Source organism: Natator depressus, chromosome 1 (assembly GCF_965152275.1).
Source record: "Natator depressus isolate rNatDep1 chromosome 1, rNatDep2.hap1, whole genome shotgun sequence".
NCBI classification, from domain to species: Eukaryota; Metazoa; Chordata; order Testudines; family Cheloniidae; genus Natator; species Natator depressus.
In genome coordinates this window covers 33,771,988-33,788,542 of record NC_134234.1, presented here as the reverse complement: position 1 = coordinate 33,788,542, position 16,555 = coordinate 33,771,988, and the positions used below count along the sequence as shown (strand labels likewise).

Here is a 16,555-nt window from a genome sequence, read left to right as displayed (position 1 = left end):
GCATGCACCTTGTGTGTCAGAGATCAGAGTCTTTTTGGATGGCAGTACAAAGGGAGAGCATATACGCTCTTCAGTCCTCATGCTCTACTCCAAGGGCATATACGGCGGACCTTTCCATCTTATGGGATTCTGGGCAATCTACCAAACCTTGAGGCAATGCAGATCAATCAAGTTTGACCTCACCTCTCTGCCAATGAAAGAGCCGTGCCAGGCTCTAGAACCCCATTTGTATTGTGGGGAATCCAGACATTTGTGGCAGGTTGCCCATCCAAGAACCAATGCCCCCTGCCCCCCGGCCCCCCCCCCGAACCCTTCAGGCTGGGAAATGCCAGGACCCAGACCCAGAAGCAGAGCCAGGGCTGGGTTAGTACTCCACTCTGCCCCCACAGTGAGCTGCTCTGCCATGGCTCTGCCAGAATCCGGACAACCCCTAACCAGCACACCACTCCACTTTGTCTTCCCCTCCACTTCTGGCACCCTGCAATGCCCAACCTCTGCTTGGAGAAACTGGTTGACTAGGATGTATCCAGTAACTTCATCAACCAAGAATTTGTCAAGAGTCATCAGATTCCTACCCTCCACAAAAACTCCCCCAAGCTCATTGAGACCATTGATGGGTCACCCCTCTCTTTAGGGCTCATCACATATCAGATGGCACCCCTGGAGGTCATCACCAGTGGCAGCCACCATGGAAATCATGCAGTTTTGGATGATCGGCTCGTCACATTTGCCAGTCATCCTTGGCACCCCTTGTTTGTCACCCACAACCCATTAATCAGCTGGCAATCAAGGACAGTGTCCTTCCGCTCTCTGCAGTGCTGACATGAATGCCTCCTTAGTCCTGGTTCACAACTGACCACACTCTGAGGTGCACTCCAACCCTCAAGGCTCCCAGACAGAAGAGTAGCAGGTCCAGCGACACCTAAGATTCCTGTCAAATACTTGGAGTTCACCAGGATGTTCAAAAAACAGAAGGCAGATACCCTACCACAGTTACGACTCCCCCACTGAACTCTGCCAAGGGATGGAGATTCCCTTCAGACACACTTTCTCTGGAAAAAGACCTATAGGCCCTCCAGGAGTACCCAGAGTAAAACCTGTGAGGGGATTCATTCATCTCTCCCCAGCTAGTGCCCCTATATTCTTTGTAACCAAGAATGATGGCTCTCTCTCCAATGCTGTGTTGAATACTGAGCACTAAATCATATCACAGTATGCAATCAATAACATTCTCATCTTCTATGAGAATGAAGAACTCCATGACCACCATTTACATATCATTCTAGATCGGCTTAGCCAGAATCAACTCTATGCCAAGCCCCAAAAGCCTCACATGAGACTTGTGAGCAATCTCCATCCCTTCCCACATCCCCAAACCCTTGATCTACCCTCTCCACGGACTTCATTGTGGAGCAGCCCCACTTCCAAGGGCATTTGGTCATTCTGACAGTGGTGGACCTCCTGATGAAAATGTCCCATTTCATCCCCTCTCATACCCTTCCATCAGCCGTGAAATGGCATGGCTTTTCTTGGAACACATCTTCCAGTACCACGGCATACCAGAACACATCATTTCTGATTGGGGCACCCAAATTGCCTCCCGGTTTTGGCTGAAATTCCTCTGCCTTCTCAACAACACGCCCCTCCTCTCAACTGCCTACCACCCTCAGACTGACAACCAGATCAGAAAAGTCAACCAGACATGGGTACAGTACTCGAGCTGTTTCCTGAATTTTCACCAAAATAATTGGGTTCCCCTGTTGTCTTTGGCCAAATTCGCTTACAATAACACAACACATGCTGTCACCAGCAAAGTCGTTCTTCATAAACTTTGGCTTTCATCCCATTTCACCCCAAACTATCAGAAGGCCCCTCTATTCTGGAAGCCACAGACTCAGTCCTGTATGCCCCACTAAGAGCACAGGACCAGTAGAGCGAGTGCAGCCTAGGGCTGTCAATCACAGTATCCCGTGTGACCTTTGTGGATCTGTACATGTTGAGAAGGGACTCCTGGCTTGAGGAGTGCGAGTCTTAAAGTCCTGTTATGGTTATGATTCATGTGAAGGGTACTAGTCTTACTCTGCACTGCAACAATTACTAATTTACCCAGCAACAGTTCCTGATTTGTTAATCTGTTTACCTATCAATAACTTCCTCGTACTTTTTATTGATTGATCAATTGTTAATTTATATACTGTTACCAGTTCTTTGGCATTATCTGGCGAGGCATTATCTGGTGTGACAAAGTTTCTCCTCTGCCTTGGTGGGTCCTGTGCTTATTGGTGGATTTGCTCACCTCTGAGATTCATGGCAGCCCTCAGTTTGGCCACTTTTGCTAGTGGCTCAAACCTGCCGTCCACTCAGCTAACCTCATCACTAGCCAGCATGGGAAAAAGGAAGGAGAACAATTCCCACAGTCTCTGCTGGCCCACCTACTGGGTCGGGGGACAGGCCAGGGACCTTCCCCTCTGGTGGGACCCACAGTCCAGGTCAACTCCTCCTGCATCCAACAGGGAGTTGGGAGGATGGGGCGGAACCCGGGCTCGCCCTCTACTCCGGGGTCCTTTTTAAAACCAGGTGCCCTGATTAGCCTGCCTGTCCTAATTGATTCTGGTAGCTTTTTAATTGGCTCCAGGTGTCCTAAGTAGCCTGCGTTAATTGGTTCCAGCAACTTCCTGATCGTTCTGGAACAGCCAATTATCTTACTCCGGGAAAAGGGACCTGCTTAATCAGGGGCTAATATATCTACCTTCTATCACTCTCCTGTAGCCATCTGTCACACTGGCGAGGAATTAAGCAGTTATTTGGCTTTGCATTATCTGGCCAGGAGTTTTATCTGCTAGCCAGGTTGCCCCATTGTGACTCTGCCTGACCAACAGAGCTCCAGTGTTTATGATTCTCACAACGCACAGTCAACCCATGGAACTCCTTGCCAGAGGATGTTGTGAGGGCCAGGACTATAACAGGGTTCAAAAAAGAACTAGATAAATTCATGGAGGATAGATCCATCAATGGCTATTAGCCAGGATTGACAGGGATGATGTCTCTAGCCTCTGTTTCCCAGAAACTGGGAATGGGCAACGGGATGGATCACTTCATGAATTCCCTCTGGGACACCTGGCATTGGCCACTGTCAGAAGACAGGATACTGGGCTAGATGGACCTTTGGTCTGACCCAGTAGCAACTGCAATCCAGTGGCTACTCAAACATTTGCCCACAGTTGCGATAGGTCCTGTGCCTGCTTTGTTCCCATTACCATTCCTGCCTTGGTGCCAGCCTTGCCCCCGCCTTGCCTCACTCCAGGCAACCTGGTTCTGACCCTCCACTCCAACTCCTGGCTCCTGACTCTGGGTCAGACCATTGGCTCTGGCATCTGGTCTCTGACTCTGGTTCTGACCCTCGGCTCCAACATCAGGCCACTGACCCCTGTTCTATCCATTAGGCATGACTCCTACTCCACTAGGCACAAGTGCTCATGTCCCAGTCACTTGACAGTTGGTTGATGCACCAGTTCCAGAATTTGACTGCTTCCTGGCAGAGAGGGGAAAACCTGGTACTGCCTTGTTTGTTGATGTAAAACATAGTGGTCATGTTTTCATCATGATTTGAACTGACTGTCCTGTTAGGTGGAGGAAGGACTCGCAGGCCTTCTGTACAGCTCTGAGTTCTAGGTGACTGATGTATATTCTCCTCTTTCTCAGAGACCATAGACCCTGTGTTGTTAGTTTGTCCATATGAGCACTCCATCCCTGTAGGGATGCATCTGTGACAATAGTCTTGGATGGTAGGGATGCCATGAAGGAGACTCCTCTGCATGCACCTATCCATTTCAGTAAGGATAGGACCAATGGAAGGATGATGAGGGGTGTGTCCAGGTGATGTCTGGAAGGTGTGCAGACCAACTACAACCAGCCCTGCAAGCAGCAGAGGTGAAGTCTGACATGCAGCATCACAAATCTTCAGGTGGCCATTTGACCTAGGAGGGCAAATCATGATCACATATTAGCGTTTGGGTTTCTTTCTAGTTGAAGAATTAGGGAAGCAGGCCTTGGACATGGAGGAGTCCAGGATCACGCCAATGAATTCAGTCCTTGGAACTGGATGGAGAACCCCTGTGTTATTGCCTCCATGGTCCATTGATCAGTGGTGTTAAGGGGCCACCTGTGCCTCAATTGAGCTAACCAATTTCCGAAGAGGAGGTTGTTGATTTCTGGAGTCGTTGCTGGCAGAACCCCTCTCTCAACCATCCCACCACAATCACTGCTTCTCGGACTGGAAGACTTTGTAGTTTGTGATGGAGCAGTGGGTTGTCTTCTCCTGTGAAAATGCTGCCATTTCCTGGGTGGTTCTGAAGACTTTTGATGGTGAAAGAGCAGCTGGTTTGGTCTCCGTGAGGAATACTGTTGTTTCATTTGTTTCCTCTGAGGAACTGGTGTGTACACTCCAAAGGAAAGCAAGATGGCTTGTAAGTCCTTTAGCGTATGGAGAGCCTCGTCTATCTTAGAGCTGAACAATTCAGTTCCTTCAAAAGGCAAGTCTTCCACCATCATCTGGACTTCTCTTAGGAAACCCAAACCCTGAAGACATGATGCCTGATGCAAAACAACAGCCATTGCCATTGATCTGGAAGTCATATCCGCCCCATTGAGCACTGCTTGGAGTCTCATTCCAGCTACAAGTTGACCTTCATTAAATAGTGACATAAAGTCCTCACAAACGCCACTGGGAAGGCAGTCCACAAAGGCAAGCAGTCTCTCATGTATGCAGAAGGCATATATCGCTAATATGACCTGATAATTGGCCACACATAACTGTAGGCTTAATGAGGAGTAGGCTTTCCAGGCTCAGGTATTTCCCCAACTCCACCAGAGATGCAAATCAGTCTGTGCAACAGCACTGCCCGGCCAGGAACCCTGCTGCTGCCTCACAGTGCAACAGACTCTCTAGACTTCCAGCCTGCTCTTGATCCAGTTCCTGTTTCTGCCTCATTCTTGCCCAAGCCCTATTCCAGCCTGCTCCAGGCTTGTCTTTGTCCTACTTTGATCTTGCTCCAGCCCTATAGCGAACCCACTCCAGCCCTACCTCCACCTCCTGACTCCCCCCGGACCCTCAGACTCTGACCACTTCAACCGTTGACCCGGCTTCAACCTTTGGCCTGCATCTGGACTCCCGCTATGGTACTGATTTTGACTTGTATATGGACTCTGATCTTGGTTCCGACCAGGACATGTCCCCGGATCTGTTTCAGCACTGCCCTCGGCCAAGTCCCGACCCTATGTCTGGCTTCGACCTCTGCTCCAACCACTAGGCCTGACTACCGGAAGGCAGTGCCTGACACTTGTGATCTGTCTGAGGATGATGCTGTCATTGTAGTCATGATTTGAGTTAGGGTTCTCTAAGGCAAAGAGTCTGTGCTCACGATCTTTGGCACTGAAGGTCCCTTTACAGGGGGGTCTAGACTTTCATATCTATTGGGAATGTGCAATTCTCCCAGGCAACTCAGGCATTTTGAGTATCTGTTCAAAGCTGGGATAGCTCCCTTGCATGAGAAGCAGAATTTGAATCCAGGAGAACCAAAAAACAGTATACCAGATGAATAAAAGTTCTAACAACTAAAAGTTACAACAGGCAACCAAAAAATAAAATTACTAAGACTACACTATAAAACTAATTGTAAAAACTATTAGCTAAAGCCATTAAGAGGGCTTGGTGGTCTCTCGGACCATCAGGCTCCACCCCTAAGCCGGGAGGCAGTGAGAGAAACTGAACTGCCGGAGGCACATCTCATCTTTGTATGCCCTCAGAGTTGAATACAAGAACTGAAGAGCGCATGCATACCCTATGGGTACTGCTGGCATATGTGACACACATCCATCTAATCTCTGGCATTTGTGCCCCATCAGTGGAATATGCATGTGGACAATCACTCGAAGGAGAACAAATGTTAAAAGGTCTCTGAAACTAGAGTCGTAGGAGTATTTTGCAGAAAATGTATCAGTTTTATCCATAAATAGCTATATGTTATCTATTCATTGTCAGGAATAAAATTATTTTCCTTCAAGAAGATCATTAAAAATTACATCCAAACCTTTCAAGAGAGTACAACAGAATTTTCCATTATACATTACTGCATTAATGCTTTAAATAAAATCCTCAACTTACCTCTTCATGCTCACCCATGATGTATCAAAAATCCCCATGAGTCGTAAAACACCCTCTAGTATATCTCTGATTATGTCAGGTGGCATTCGTAGTGACCGGATTTCTGACAAAGACTCTGGCTTTATATTTCCAACTGCTAATTTAGCTTCATTAACCAGTGGCTATAAAAAATAAAAATAACTGTTTTATCAAGAGGAGACAACAGAACATTTATGTCCTCTCAGTTTTCACAGAATTTGGCTTTATGTTTCACCTTTAGCATTTTATTTTCTTCATTACATCCAACTTATCTTTTAAATTGGTATTAACTTTTCAAAAAGTTTAATTTTTAAAAGCTGAAGTAAACAGGTATTTACCTATGGCAAGAATTTATTTTCATGTTACACTGTACATTATAATCCTAACATACTCTCCATTTTTATTCAGCACAATCATCCAAAAATATTGTACAGCTATTAAAACTGAAACAATTTACTTTTATTTTTGATCCCTTTTGCTGTTGGATACTTCAGTTTTATAAAGAATACATAATGAATCTTATTAAGGAAGATCTACACACCATGGGCCAAATTAAGGCTGTCCTTGAGTAGGTATATGGGAGTGGTGGGCCACAAAAAGTCTTCTCTTCATATGCAGCTGCATCCGAAGCTAAGTACCAGCCACAATTGCAGCCCCCATGCACAGAGCCATAAAAGGAGCGAGGCTGAAAAAGCAGACTATTGCATCCTAAAGGATTACACATCTTGCACAACCTCCATATGCACCAGGGAGCATGAAAAGGGCTGCACCTGCAAGTTCTACACAACTCTCAATACAGGACTGTGCCTAACCAGCACAATCAAGCCCTAATGTATTTTTAGATTAAATAAAAGAATTAATCTGCCAGAATTGTTATCATTCTCTAGTAGAATTTTTACAATGGCTTGGATGAAAAGCAGAGATCTCAATGATTGAAGAGATCTATTCCGAATAATTATCTCCCAAAACATGCAAACTTAAGGGCTATAAAACCTTTCTACCAATCATACAACTACATCCCCACTACTCCACACCCCAGGTTGCACAACCTTAAAATACTTTTTATAAAATACAGTCTTAAAGTATAATAATAAAATGTTTTAGTTTAACATTAAGAATTAATTGTAAAATAATTCTCCATCCATATATCTCTGCTTTTTAAGCTAATTGCACCAACTCTATGGTATTATCACCTCCCCTAGGGATAATATATTTGGATCTTTAGAGGACAGTAATAATTCAGAAGTATTCGGTCATATCTGCAGGCTTTTGTGAAAAAGAATTGGTTACTCCCTTGTGGTTCTTCTAGATGTGTGTCCCTATGGGTGCTCCGCTCTAAGTGCACTAGCACCTCCTGCGCCTTTGATCAGAGATTTCTCATAGCAGTGTCCTTTCAGCCCGTGCATACATTAGTCAGTCTCATACCCTGTCCCGTTGTTATACATCACTGTGTGGGCGAACCAAACTCAGTTCTTTCTCTACCGCAAAACTTGATAGCAAAAATTCCACAGCAGAGTGGAAGGAGGGCAGGTAGTGGACCACCTGTAGGGGGACACATCTCGAAAAACCACAGTTACTGGTGGGTGAGTAACCATTTCTTCTTCTTCAAGTAGCATCCCTTTGGGTGTTCCACTCCAGGTGACTATTGACCAATACCCTCTAAGGCAGAGAAGGTTTCCGAGTCGAGTCCAGTGTGGAAAAAAGTACAGCCAAGCCCAACACAGTATCAGAAGCAGAGTCGTGAGTTATAGCATAGTGTTTTGTGAATGTATGTATAGACACGCAAGTAAAGGCTTTACATATGTTAATAATGGGCATGTTCTTGAGGAAGGCCGTAGAAGTGGCAATGGACTTCGTAGCATGAATGCATATATTTGAAGGTGGCTGAATATTGTGAGACTCGTAACAAGAATTAATGCAGCCTGACATCCACTTGGAAAGCCTCTGGTTAGAGACTTCTGACTCTTTTGATCTATCTGTTAGCAAGACGAACAACCAGTGGGTCTTTCTGAAGGACTTCATCCTATCCAGATAGAAGAACCAGGGCTCTCCTGACATCAAGGGTGTGTAACAGTACCTCCTGGTTATCTAGATGCGGTTTGGGGTAGAAGACAGGCAGGTGAATGGACTGATTGATATGGAACTCAGAAGAAACCTTAGATAAGAATCTGGGGTGGGGCCACAGCGTGACCTTGTCCTTAAAAATACTGTGAAGGGGGGTTATGCCATCAGGGCCCCCATTTATCCCACCCATCGTGCCGATGTGATGGCTATCAGTAATGCCATTTACATTGACAAATGGAGCAGCGAGCAGGTAGTCATTGGTTCAAACGGTGGTCTTGTGAGGCATTTAAAGGCCAGATTAAGGTCCTATACTGCAGTAGGGCATTGGACTGGTGGATCAAGGTTTCCAAGCCCTCTGAGGAATCTCACTGTGGTTGGGTGGGAAGAGGCAGAATAATTCTCTACTGGGAGGTGGAAAGCCATGATGGCTGCTATGGCGAGCAAGTCTATCTGAGGGGTGCTCCATTGACGGAATATGTGGTGTAATATATTGGGGTCTATTTCCCACTCCTGGTCTTGGAAAAAGTGCCTGCTGAGTGCATCTGCGGTCACATTCTGAACCCCTGGAAAATAGTCAGCTGTGATGAGTATCCGATTGCATATGTACCAATTCCAAAACTTGACAGCCTCAACACTTAGGGAGGGGGATCCTCCACCAGGGATGGAGAAGGAGGTATGACTGCTTCAGCCAGAGATGAAGAGAGGCTGGATGGAGGAGAAACATCTTCATGTCCTCTAGCTTCCTGATCCTTGAAGAATTCTTCTTGCGGGTCAGGTCTTCTGGAGGGAACAGGTGATGCAGGTTGCCCCTCTCTGTGGTGGGTGGTGCTGGATGCTCTGGAAAATTGTTGGTAATAGGCTGCCCAAGGGTCCCAATACAGCCAAGGAGGAGGTGCATAAGGCATAAGAGGAGGCACCCACGGGTGCTCAGACCAGCGAGATGTTAGTGATAGTTGTGGGTCATGGGTAGTTGCAGGTTCACCTGAGGCTACTGGAAAGGGGCCTCTACAGGAGTGAGGGGGAGAACCATGAATTGACACTTGAGACACCAAGGCAAGGTCTTCATCAAAATCCTCTTCCTCAAGTTCACCCTGGAATGATGGAGAGCCTGGAGAGATCTAAGGTGAAACCGGCAATACCAGGCAAATCTCAGGTGTTTCTATGTTCTCGGTACTGACAGCACATCGGAGCTGAGCAGAGGAGAACTGGGCATGTGAGATACAGCCAGGCCCCAGGAAATTTCTGTGGTACTGAGAGTGTTATTGGTACTGAGCCTATAGTCTGCACTACAGTAATCACAGCCAATGGCGCTGATGGTACTGTAGGTCTCCAGCACTTGGAAGTAAGTGCAGTCACTGACTGTACCAAAGGTCTCATGTACTCTGAAGAAAGTGCAGTCGGAGCCAAGCAGGCTTCTTTGGTACCAAGAAAGCAGAGGAAGATCTCTTCTTATTGCATTGGTCCATCAATGGTACAGATGATCTCTCCAGGCCCAATGCTTTGCCATCTTTCGGTCTAGCCATGGCCTGGGTACCTGAGGAACCAGCATCCTCATGGGTATCTGATTGGAGAGCTGATGGCACCGGAGTAGATGAAGATATCGACAACCTGGGTTTTTTAGAGGTAGATTCTCTACCTGGTAAACCAGGGCACGTTCCTTTGAGGGCTTATGAGAGGTGTCCTGGCTCTTCCTCTTAGATGCCCTGGAGGCGTGTGTGACGGTGCCCCCTATAAGGCTTTATGGAAGTATGCTTATAAATTATATATGACATAACTGGAATATGTTTTATGCTACTTATGCCATGTAACACATCTCTGAAAAGGTTATGATCTACTAAATACATTCCTCCTATTTGTATGCATGTATCATTTTTGTACTTGAAGTTATGAATATTGGCTGTATACTTGCTTGATTTCTAAGTAACCTTTGTAAGGCATTTGGTCAGCTTCTTTAGAAATTTGCAAAGTTAAGTGCCCAATCAAGAAACACTTAAGGAACAATGGATCTTGGAACGTTCCAATCCACATAAGAGGTCTACTTGAGGATGTTCAAGGTAGCATGTGGACCATGGCTGCTACCTGTAGTTCTGAGTCATGCAGGGTTATGTGACTGGCCCATGTGACTCCAAAACTCCATATTGTAGCTGGGATTCTACACAGGGGTAGGAAGGGGTGTCCACCCACAAGAGAAAGTCTATTTAAACCCTGGGGAGACCCCTCCATTTTGTCTTCAGCTGGCTAAAGAGAGAGCCTCTCCACCCCCAAGGATACCTGCAAGAAACTGGAACAAAGAACAGTAACTACAGGGGGTGTGAGTGATTGCTGGACCTAGACTAGGGAGACTAGTCTGTAAAAGGAAGCTTACTGGGTGAGGATTTTATCTGTATTCAGTTTTATTACTGTATTAGACTTAGTCTAGCATGTTTTATTTTATTTTACTTGGTAATTCACTTCGTTCTGTCTGTTACTACTTGGAACCACTTAAATCCTACTTTCTGAATTTAATAAAATCACCTTTTACTTATTAATTAACCCAGAATATGTATTAATAGCTGGGGGGGTGGGACAAACAACACTGCATATCTCTCTGTCAGTGTTATAGAGGGCGAACAATTTATGAGTTTACCCTGTATAAGCTTTATACAGGGTAAAACAGATTTATTTAGGGTTTGGACCCCATTGGGAGTTGAGCATCTGAGTGTTAAAGGCAGGAACACTTCTTAAGTTGCTTTCAGCTAAGTCTGCAGCTTTGGGGCATGTGGTTCAGACCCTGGGTCTGTGTTGGAGCAGACTGGCGTGCCTGGCTCAGCAAGACAGGGTGCTGGAGTCTCAAGCTGGCAGGGAAAACAGGGGCAGAAGTAGTCTTGACATGTCAGTTGGCAGTCCCAAGGGGGTTTCTGTGACCCAACCCGTCACAGAATCATAGAATATCAGGGTTGGAAGGGACCTCAGGAGGTCATCTAGTCCAACCCCCTGCTCAAAGCAGGACCAATCCCCAATTAAATCATCCCAGCCAGGGCTTTGTCAAGCCTGACCTTAAAAACTTCTAAGGAAGGAGATTCCACCACCTCCCTAGGTAACGCATTCCAGTGTTTCACCACCCTCCTAGTGAAAAAGTTTTTCCTAATATCCAACCTAAATCTCCCCCACTGCAACTTGAGACCATTACTCCTTGTCCTGTCATCCGCTACCACTGAGAATAGTCTAGATCCATCCTCTTTGGAATCCCCTTTCAGGTAGTTGAAAGCAGCTATCAAATCCCCCCTCATTCTTCTCTTCTGCAGACTAAACAATCCCAGTTCCCTCATCCTCTCCTCATAAGTCATGTGTTCCAGTCCCCTAATCATTTTTGTTGCCCTCCGCTGGACTCTTTCCAATTTTTCCACATCCTTCTTGTAGTGTGGGGCCCAAAACTGGACACAGTACTCCAGATGAGGCCTCACCAATGTCGAATAGAGGGGAACGATCACGTCTCTCGATCTGCTGGCAATGCCCCTACTTATACATCCCAAAATGCCATTGGCCTTCTTGGCAACAAGGGCACACCGTTGACTCATATCCAGCTTCTCGTCCACTGTAAACCCTAGGTCACAGCGTGGGACTCCGATGTTGTGGAAGCAGCAGACTTGCTCAGAGACTGGTATAAGAGGCCGTGAGGGTCCCTTGGCCTGGGTCAGAAGCTGGGTGTATAAAGCTCTCCATCATTAGGAGACAATGTTTTAGCTCTTTGTTTTCTCTGGCTCTTCATTTCAGTGCCAGACAAAAGTTGTACTTCTGGGCAATGTGCAATTCCCCAAGGAAACAGATGCAGCGGGAGTGTCTGCTGCTGACCAAGGTCGCCTCCCAGCATGACAGACAATGTCTGAAGCCAGGAGAACAGGGCATAACTCCCCAGTAAAGAAAAAATACTAACTAACCAGTATCTATCTAAACATAATGCAAGAGAAAATAAAATAAAATGTTTTTTTTTTCGAAAAAGAAAAGATAAAAATCTATACCACTACTATTTACTAACTACAGAAACTAACACAAACACCATGACTAACCATCAATAAGAGAAGAGGATAAAGTTGAGGAAATCTCAACAGGACAACCACCAAAACTCTATCTCAGGCCAAGGTGGTTGAGAAGGAACTGAGGTCAGTTCGCTTATGAAGTGTTATATAACTAGGGCCCTACCAATTTCATGGCCATGAAAAACATGTCACGGACCATGAAATAGTCTCTTCCCCGTGAAATCTGGTCTCTAGCAAATCAGCTGGGTTGGAGAGGGGCAGGACTTGTCCTTCCCCTGCATGGCTGTTATTGGAGGGAGATCAGACCCACCTCCACAAGCACCGCAGAAGAGGGTGTACCACCCTCATTTTGGGCTGCTGCCCCCCGTGGCTCTTGCTGGGCTCCTGCCCAGGCTTGGGGGGTTGCTGCCACTGCCCGCAGCTCCTGCTGTGGCACCAGGCTGCTGTTCCTCCCCTACCCCGGGTCCTGCTCGGGCTGCGGGATGCCCAGGCTCCAGCCAGGGCTTGGGCCTGCCAGCCACCGCAGCTCCAGCCCCTGAAGCTCCTGCCCAACTCGGGGCTGCCCCCTCCCTGCCCCCACTTCCCAGTGGCTCCTGCCCGGGCTCTAGACGCTCAAGCTCTGGGGATTCTGCTCCCTCACCCCACCCCCTGACTCCTGCCTGGGCTCTGGGCTGCTGCATCCTCTCTCCCCTGTCTGACAGCTCCTGCCAGGACTCAGGGCTTCCACCCCCTGCAGCTCCTGCCAGGCTTAGGGACCTGGGCTGGGGGCTGCCACCCCTGCAGCTCAAGCCGGGACTTGGGGCTTTCGTCCCCCACAGCTCCTGCCTGAGCTCCAGGCTTCCTCCCCAACTCCCTGTGGCTCCTGCCCGGGCTTGGGGCTGCTGCCCACCACGGCTCCTGCCCGGGCTTCAGGCCACCCAGGTTCGGGGCTTCTGCCCCCTTTCTTAGCTCCTGCCTGGGCTTGGGCCTTCAGCCCCTGCAGTGCCTGCTGGGACTCAGGGACCTTCAGTTGGGGGCTGCCCCTCCATGTAAGTCCCACCAGGATCAGGGACCTGGGCTGGGGGCTTTCCCTCGCTCCTCACAGCTCCCCCCAGGCTCAGGGACCTGGGCTTGGGGCTGTCCTCCCCCCGCAGCTCCTGCTTGAGCTCCAGGCTTCCGCCCCCACCACTGTGGCTCCTGCCTGGGCTTTGGGCCGCCCGGGCTTCAGACCGCCCAGGCTCGGGGTTTCTGTCCCCATTCCTGACTCCTGCCGGGGCTTGGGGCTTCAGCCCCCGCATCGCCTGCTGGGGCTCAGGGCTTCCACCCTGTGGCTCCTGCCAGGGCTGGGGAACCAATTTTTCAAACTGTCCGGGGCCCCTGGGCACAGGCCCCATGGGCTCATGCATTAATCCACCACTGACCCTGACTAGCAGCTAGGAGGACCCCAGTTGGGGCACTCCCAGAAACACTGGGGAGACTGGATCTACCTCCACCTCCGGGAGCCTCCTCCAGCTGCAGGAAACTCCATAGCTGCTGCCTTCAGAAGTGAGTATGGCAATCCTGCAAACCCCCTCACTCCCAACGGCTTTGGGATGCTCCCCCACCCCCATCCCCTTTTGGATCAGGACCCCCATGGTTACAACACACCATGAAATTTCAGATGTAAACATCTGAAATCGTGAAATTGACCAATTTTAAGACCCTGTGGCCGTAAAATTGACCAAAGTGAACCGTGAATTTGGTAGGGCCCTATATATAACAATGGCACAGGGCACAAGAATGACTAACACACATGTGTGGACCAAAAAGACAATGCTATGAGAAATCTCAGATCAAAGGTGCAGGGGGCACTAGCACATCTAGACCGGAGCACCCAGAGGAACACTCGAAGAAGAACAGTAAGTTTTTATTGCTTTTTACCTCTTTTAGCACTGGAGACCAAAAACAGCTATTGGAGAATAATTTCATTCTTGTGCATTAACAGAATTATTTACAAAATTCCAATTAATTATACTTCTCCAAACCCACTTAGGGCAGTAGGTTAGCACAAGGGTAGTGACTGAGGGCATGCTTTGGCCTGAGAAATCTTTATTGTGATAGACAGAAAATAAAACAGCTTGAGTCCAAAATCCCAGACTGATTGTCAGGGCTGGCAATTAGAGTATCCTGAACATATTTTTAATATAAATCATTGAGAGAAAATAAATATGAAACCCCATGGTGATTTTTTTTCAAATCTTGCAGAGTAGAACAGCAGTCAAAGTCAAATAGGATCAGTTTTATCTATTCATTTTCCTTATCAGTTCTCACCTGAACCTCTTTTAGTTCATCTTCAATTTTTCTTTTTCTTTCTTCAATTTTTACAACTTCTTCTGCTATCTTGTGTTTAATTTTTTCCATTTCTGTCTTTTGCTCACTGGCATCCTGTAAGAAGAGAGATTATTCATGAGGGAACCCACTTTACTTTCCAAACTTGATTATGTGGTATTATTATACTTTTGATACTCATGTTTCTTTAAATCTTCATTTTAATTTGAAAATACATTTTAATTTCGTATAGTATTGTTCATGCTAAAGTACTAAAAAAGACTTGACACTGAATTACTGTTTATAGTCCTGAGTCAGGAAGACACTTAAGTATGTTTAACTTTAAATGTGTTTAAGTCTCACTGACTTCAATGGGACTTAAGCATGAATTTAACTGCTGTCCTCAAAATAGGCACATTTGCCTGAATTGGAGCCTATGTAAGCTAATACACATATTTCTTCAACAGGCTGGTAAGGAAAAAAAGAGAGATATTATTATTGTTGTCTATTTTAAAACATTTGAGAAGCGCTTAGATACTATGGTTGTGGAGGACATCTAAATAAATAGATATGACCAATTAAGGAAGTGTATACTGTAACCTGGACATCACATTCGATTTGGACCTGTCTCTAGCTCCTCACATCCAGGCTATGTCTAAATCTTGCCAATTCTTTCTGCATAACATCTCTAGGATAAGGCCTTTCACATCCATCCAAAGAACTAAAACGCTCATTCATGCTCTGATCATCTTCAATCTCAAATACTGCAACATGCTTTTCTCTAGCCTTGACAAATTCAATCTTGCCCTGCACATGTTCATTCAGAATGTTGCTGCAAAGATGATTTTCATAATCTGCTACTTTGAACACATCACCTCTCTCTTTGCATCCTTCCACTGGCTCTCACTTCTCTACCACATCAAACTTAAGCTACTTGTCTTCATTTTCAAAGTCTTCCACGGCACATCTCCACCCTACCAATCATCTTCCATTCACAACTGAGATGTTGATTCCTGCCTCCAATCAGTCCATGATGCCAGCCTCTTTCACCTACTTGTTCAATTTCAAACAAGCACCTTTGTGTTTTCTCCCATGCTGTCCCCCCATGTGTGGGTGGAGCTCCCCATAAACATCTGCAAATTCACCTCATTATCGTCCTTCAAACCCCTCCTTAAAACTTTTCTTTTCTATGATGTCTAGTAAAAACATTTACAATGGTTAGACGGCTTGTGCTGTGACCACTGCTTAACGTGCTGACCAATACTGTCTCATTGTTTCCTTGAATTCCTTTGTCTATTGATATCCATCTGTTGTCTTTTGTCTCATGCTTAGACTATAAACTCTTTGGGACACGGGATGTCTTTTTGTTCTGTGTTAGTGCAGCACCTAGAACAATGGAGTCCTGATGTATGAGTAGGGCACCTAGGCATTACAGTAATACTGCTACTACTCAACAATAACAACAATAACATAGCCTAGAAGTGTTGAGCACACACAACTGTCACTGAAGTTAATGGGAGCTGACAGTGCTTAGCACCTTTGAAAATCAGGCCAATAATGTATAATACATGCACCCCACAAGTAGCAACAATAAATGTGACAGCATGGGTTAATATGCAGGCCACATTTTGGAATGGAAGACTGAGCATAGAGAACAAGGCATAGGTCAAGAAGAAGAAAGGGGAACAAGTAGTGATCTGAAAGAGTTAGGGTAAATTGAACATAAAGAAACTGTTCAAAATTCTGGAAACTCCATGGAAGAATAATCTACCCTACACTGCACAGAGAAAGAGATGGAAAGCCAAAGAGTCTTAACACCCAACTAGAGAACAATGGTGAAGGATACGTCCGCAAAGGAAGAGATCACTTTGGTGAGACTGAGATAATCAAGGAGGCATAAGAAATGGAAGGTCAGAGGTTCATGTGGATTGTGAACACAGACGTTCATATCTCCAGTTATGATTATGATTGAAAAGACAAATTCATGAGCATTAAGAGAAGCAAAGTT

General features: G+C 46.4%; 1 protein-coding gene across 1 annotated transcript in view; it reads right to left on the bottom strand.

The window, feature by feature from the left end:
- DYNC2H1 (dynein cytoplasmic 2 heavy chain 1) overlaps nucleotides 1-16,555 on the bottom strand; it is a 389,779-nt gene that overhangs the window by 260,247 nt on the left and 112,977 nt on the right. The window contains exons 56-57 of the mRNA XM_074957219.1: nucleotides 14,551-14,664; nucleotides 6,164-6,324 (exon numbers count right to left, since the gene is read on the bottom strand). Of these exons, the coding sequence (XP_074813320.1) occupies nucleotides 6,164-6,324; nucleotides 14,551-14,664 (275 nt within the window). The remainder of the gene's footprint in view (nucleotides 1-6,163; nucleotides 6,325-14,550; nucleotides 14,665-16,555) is intronic.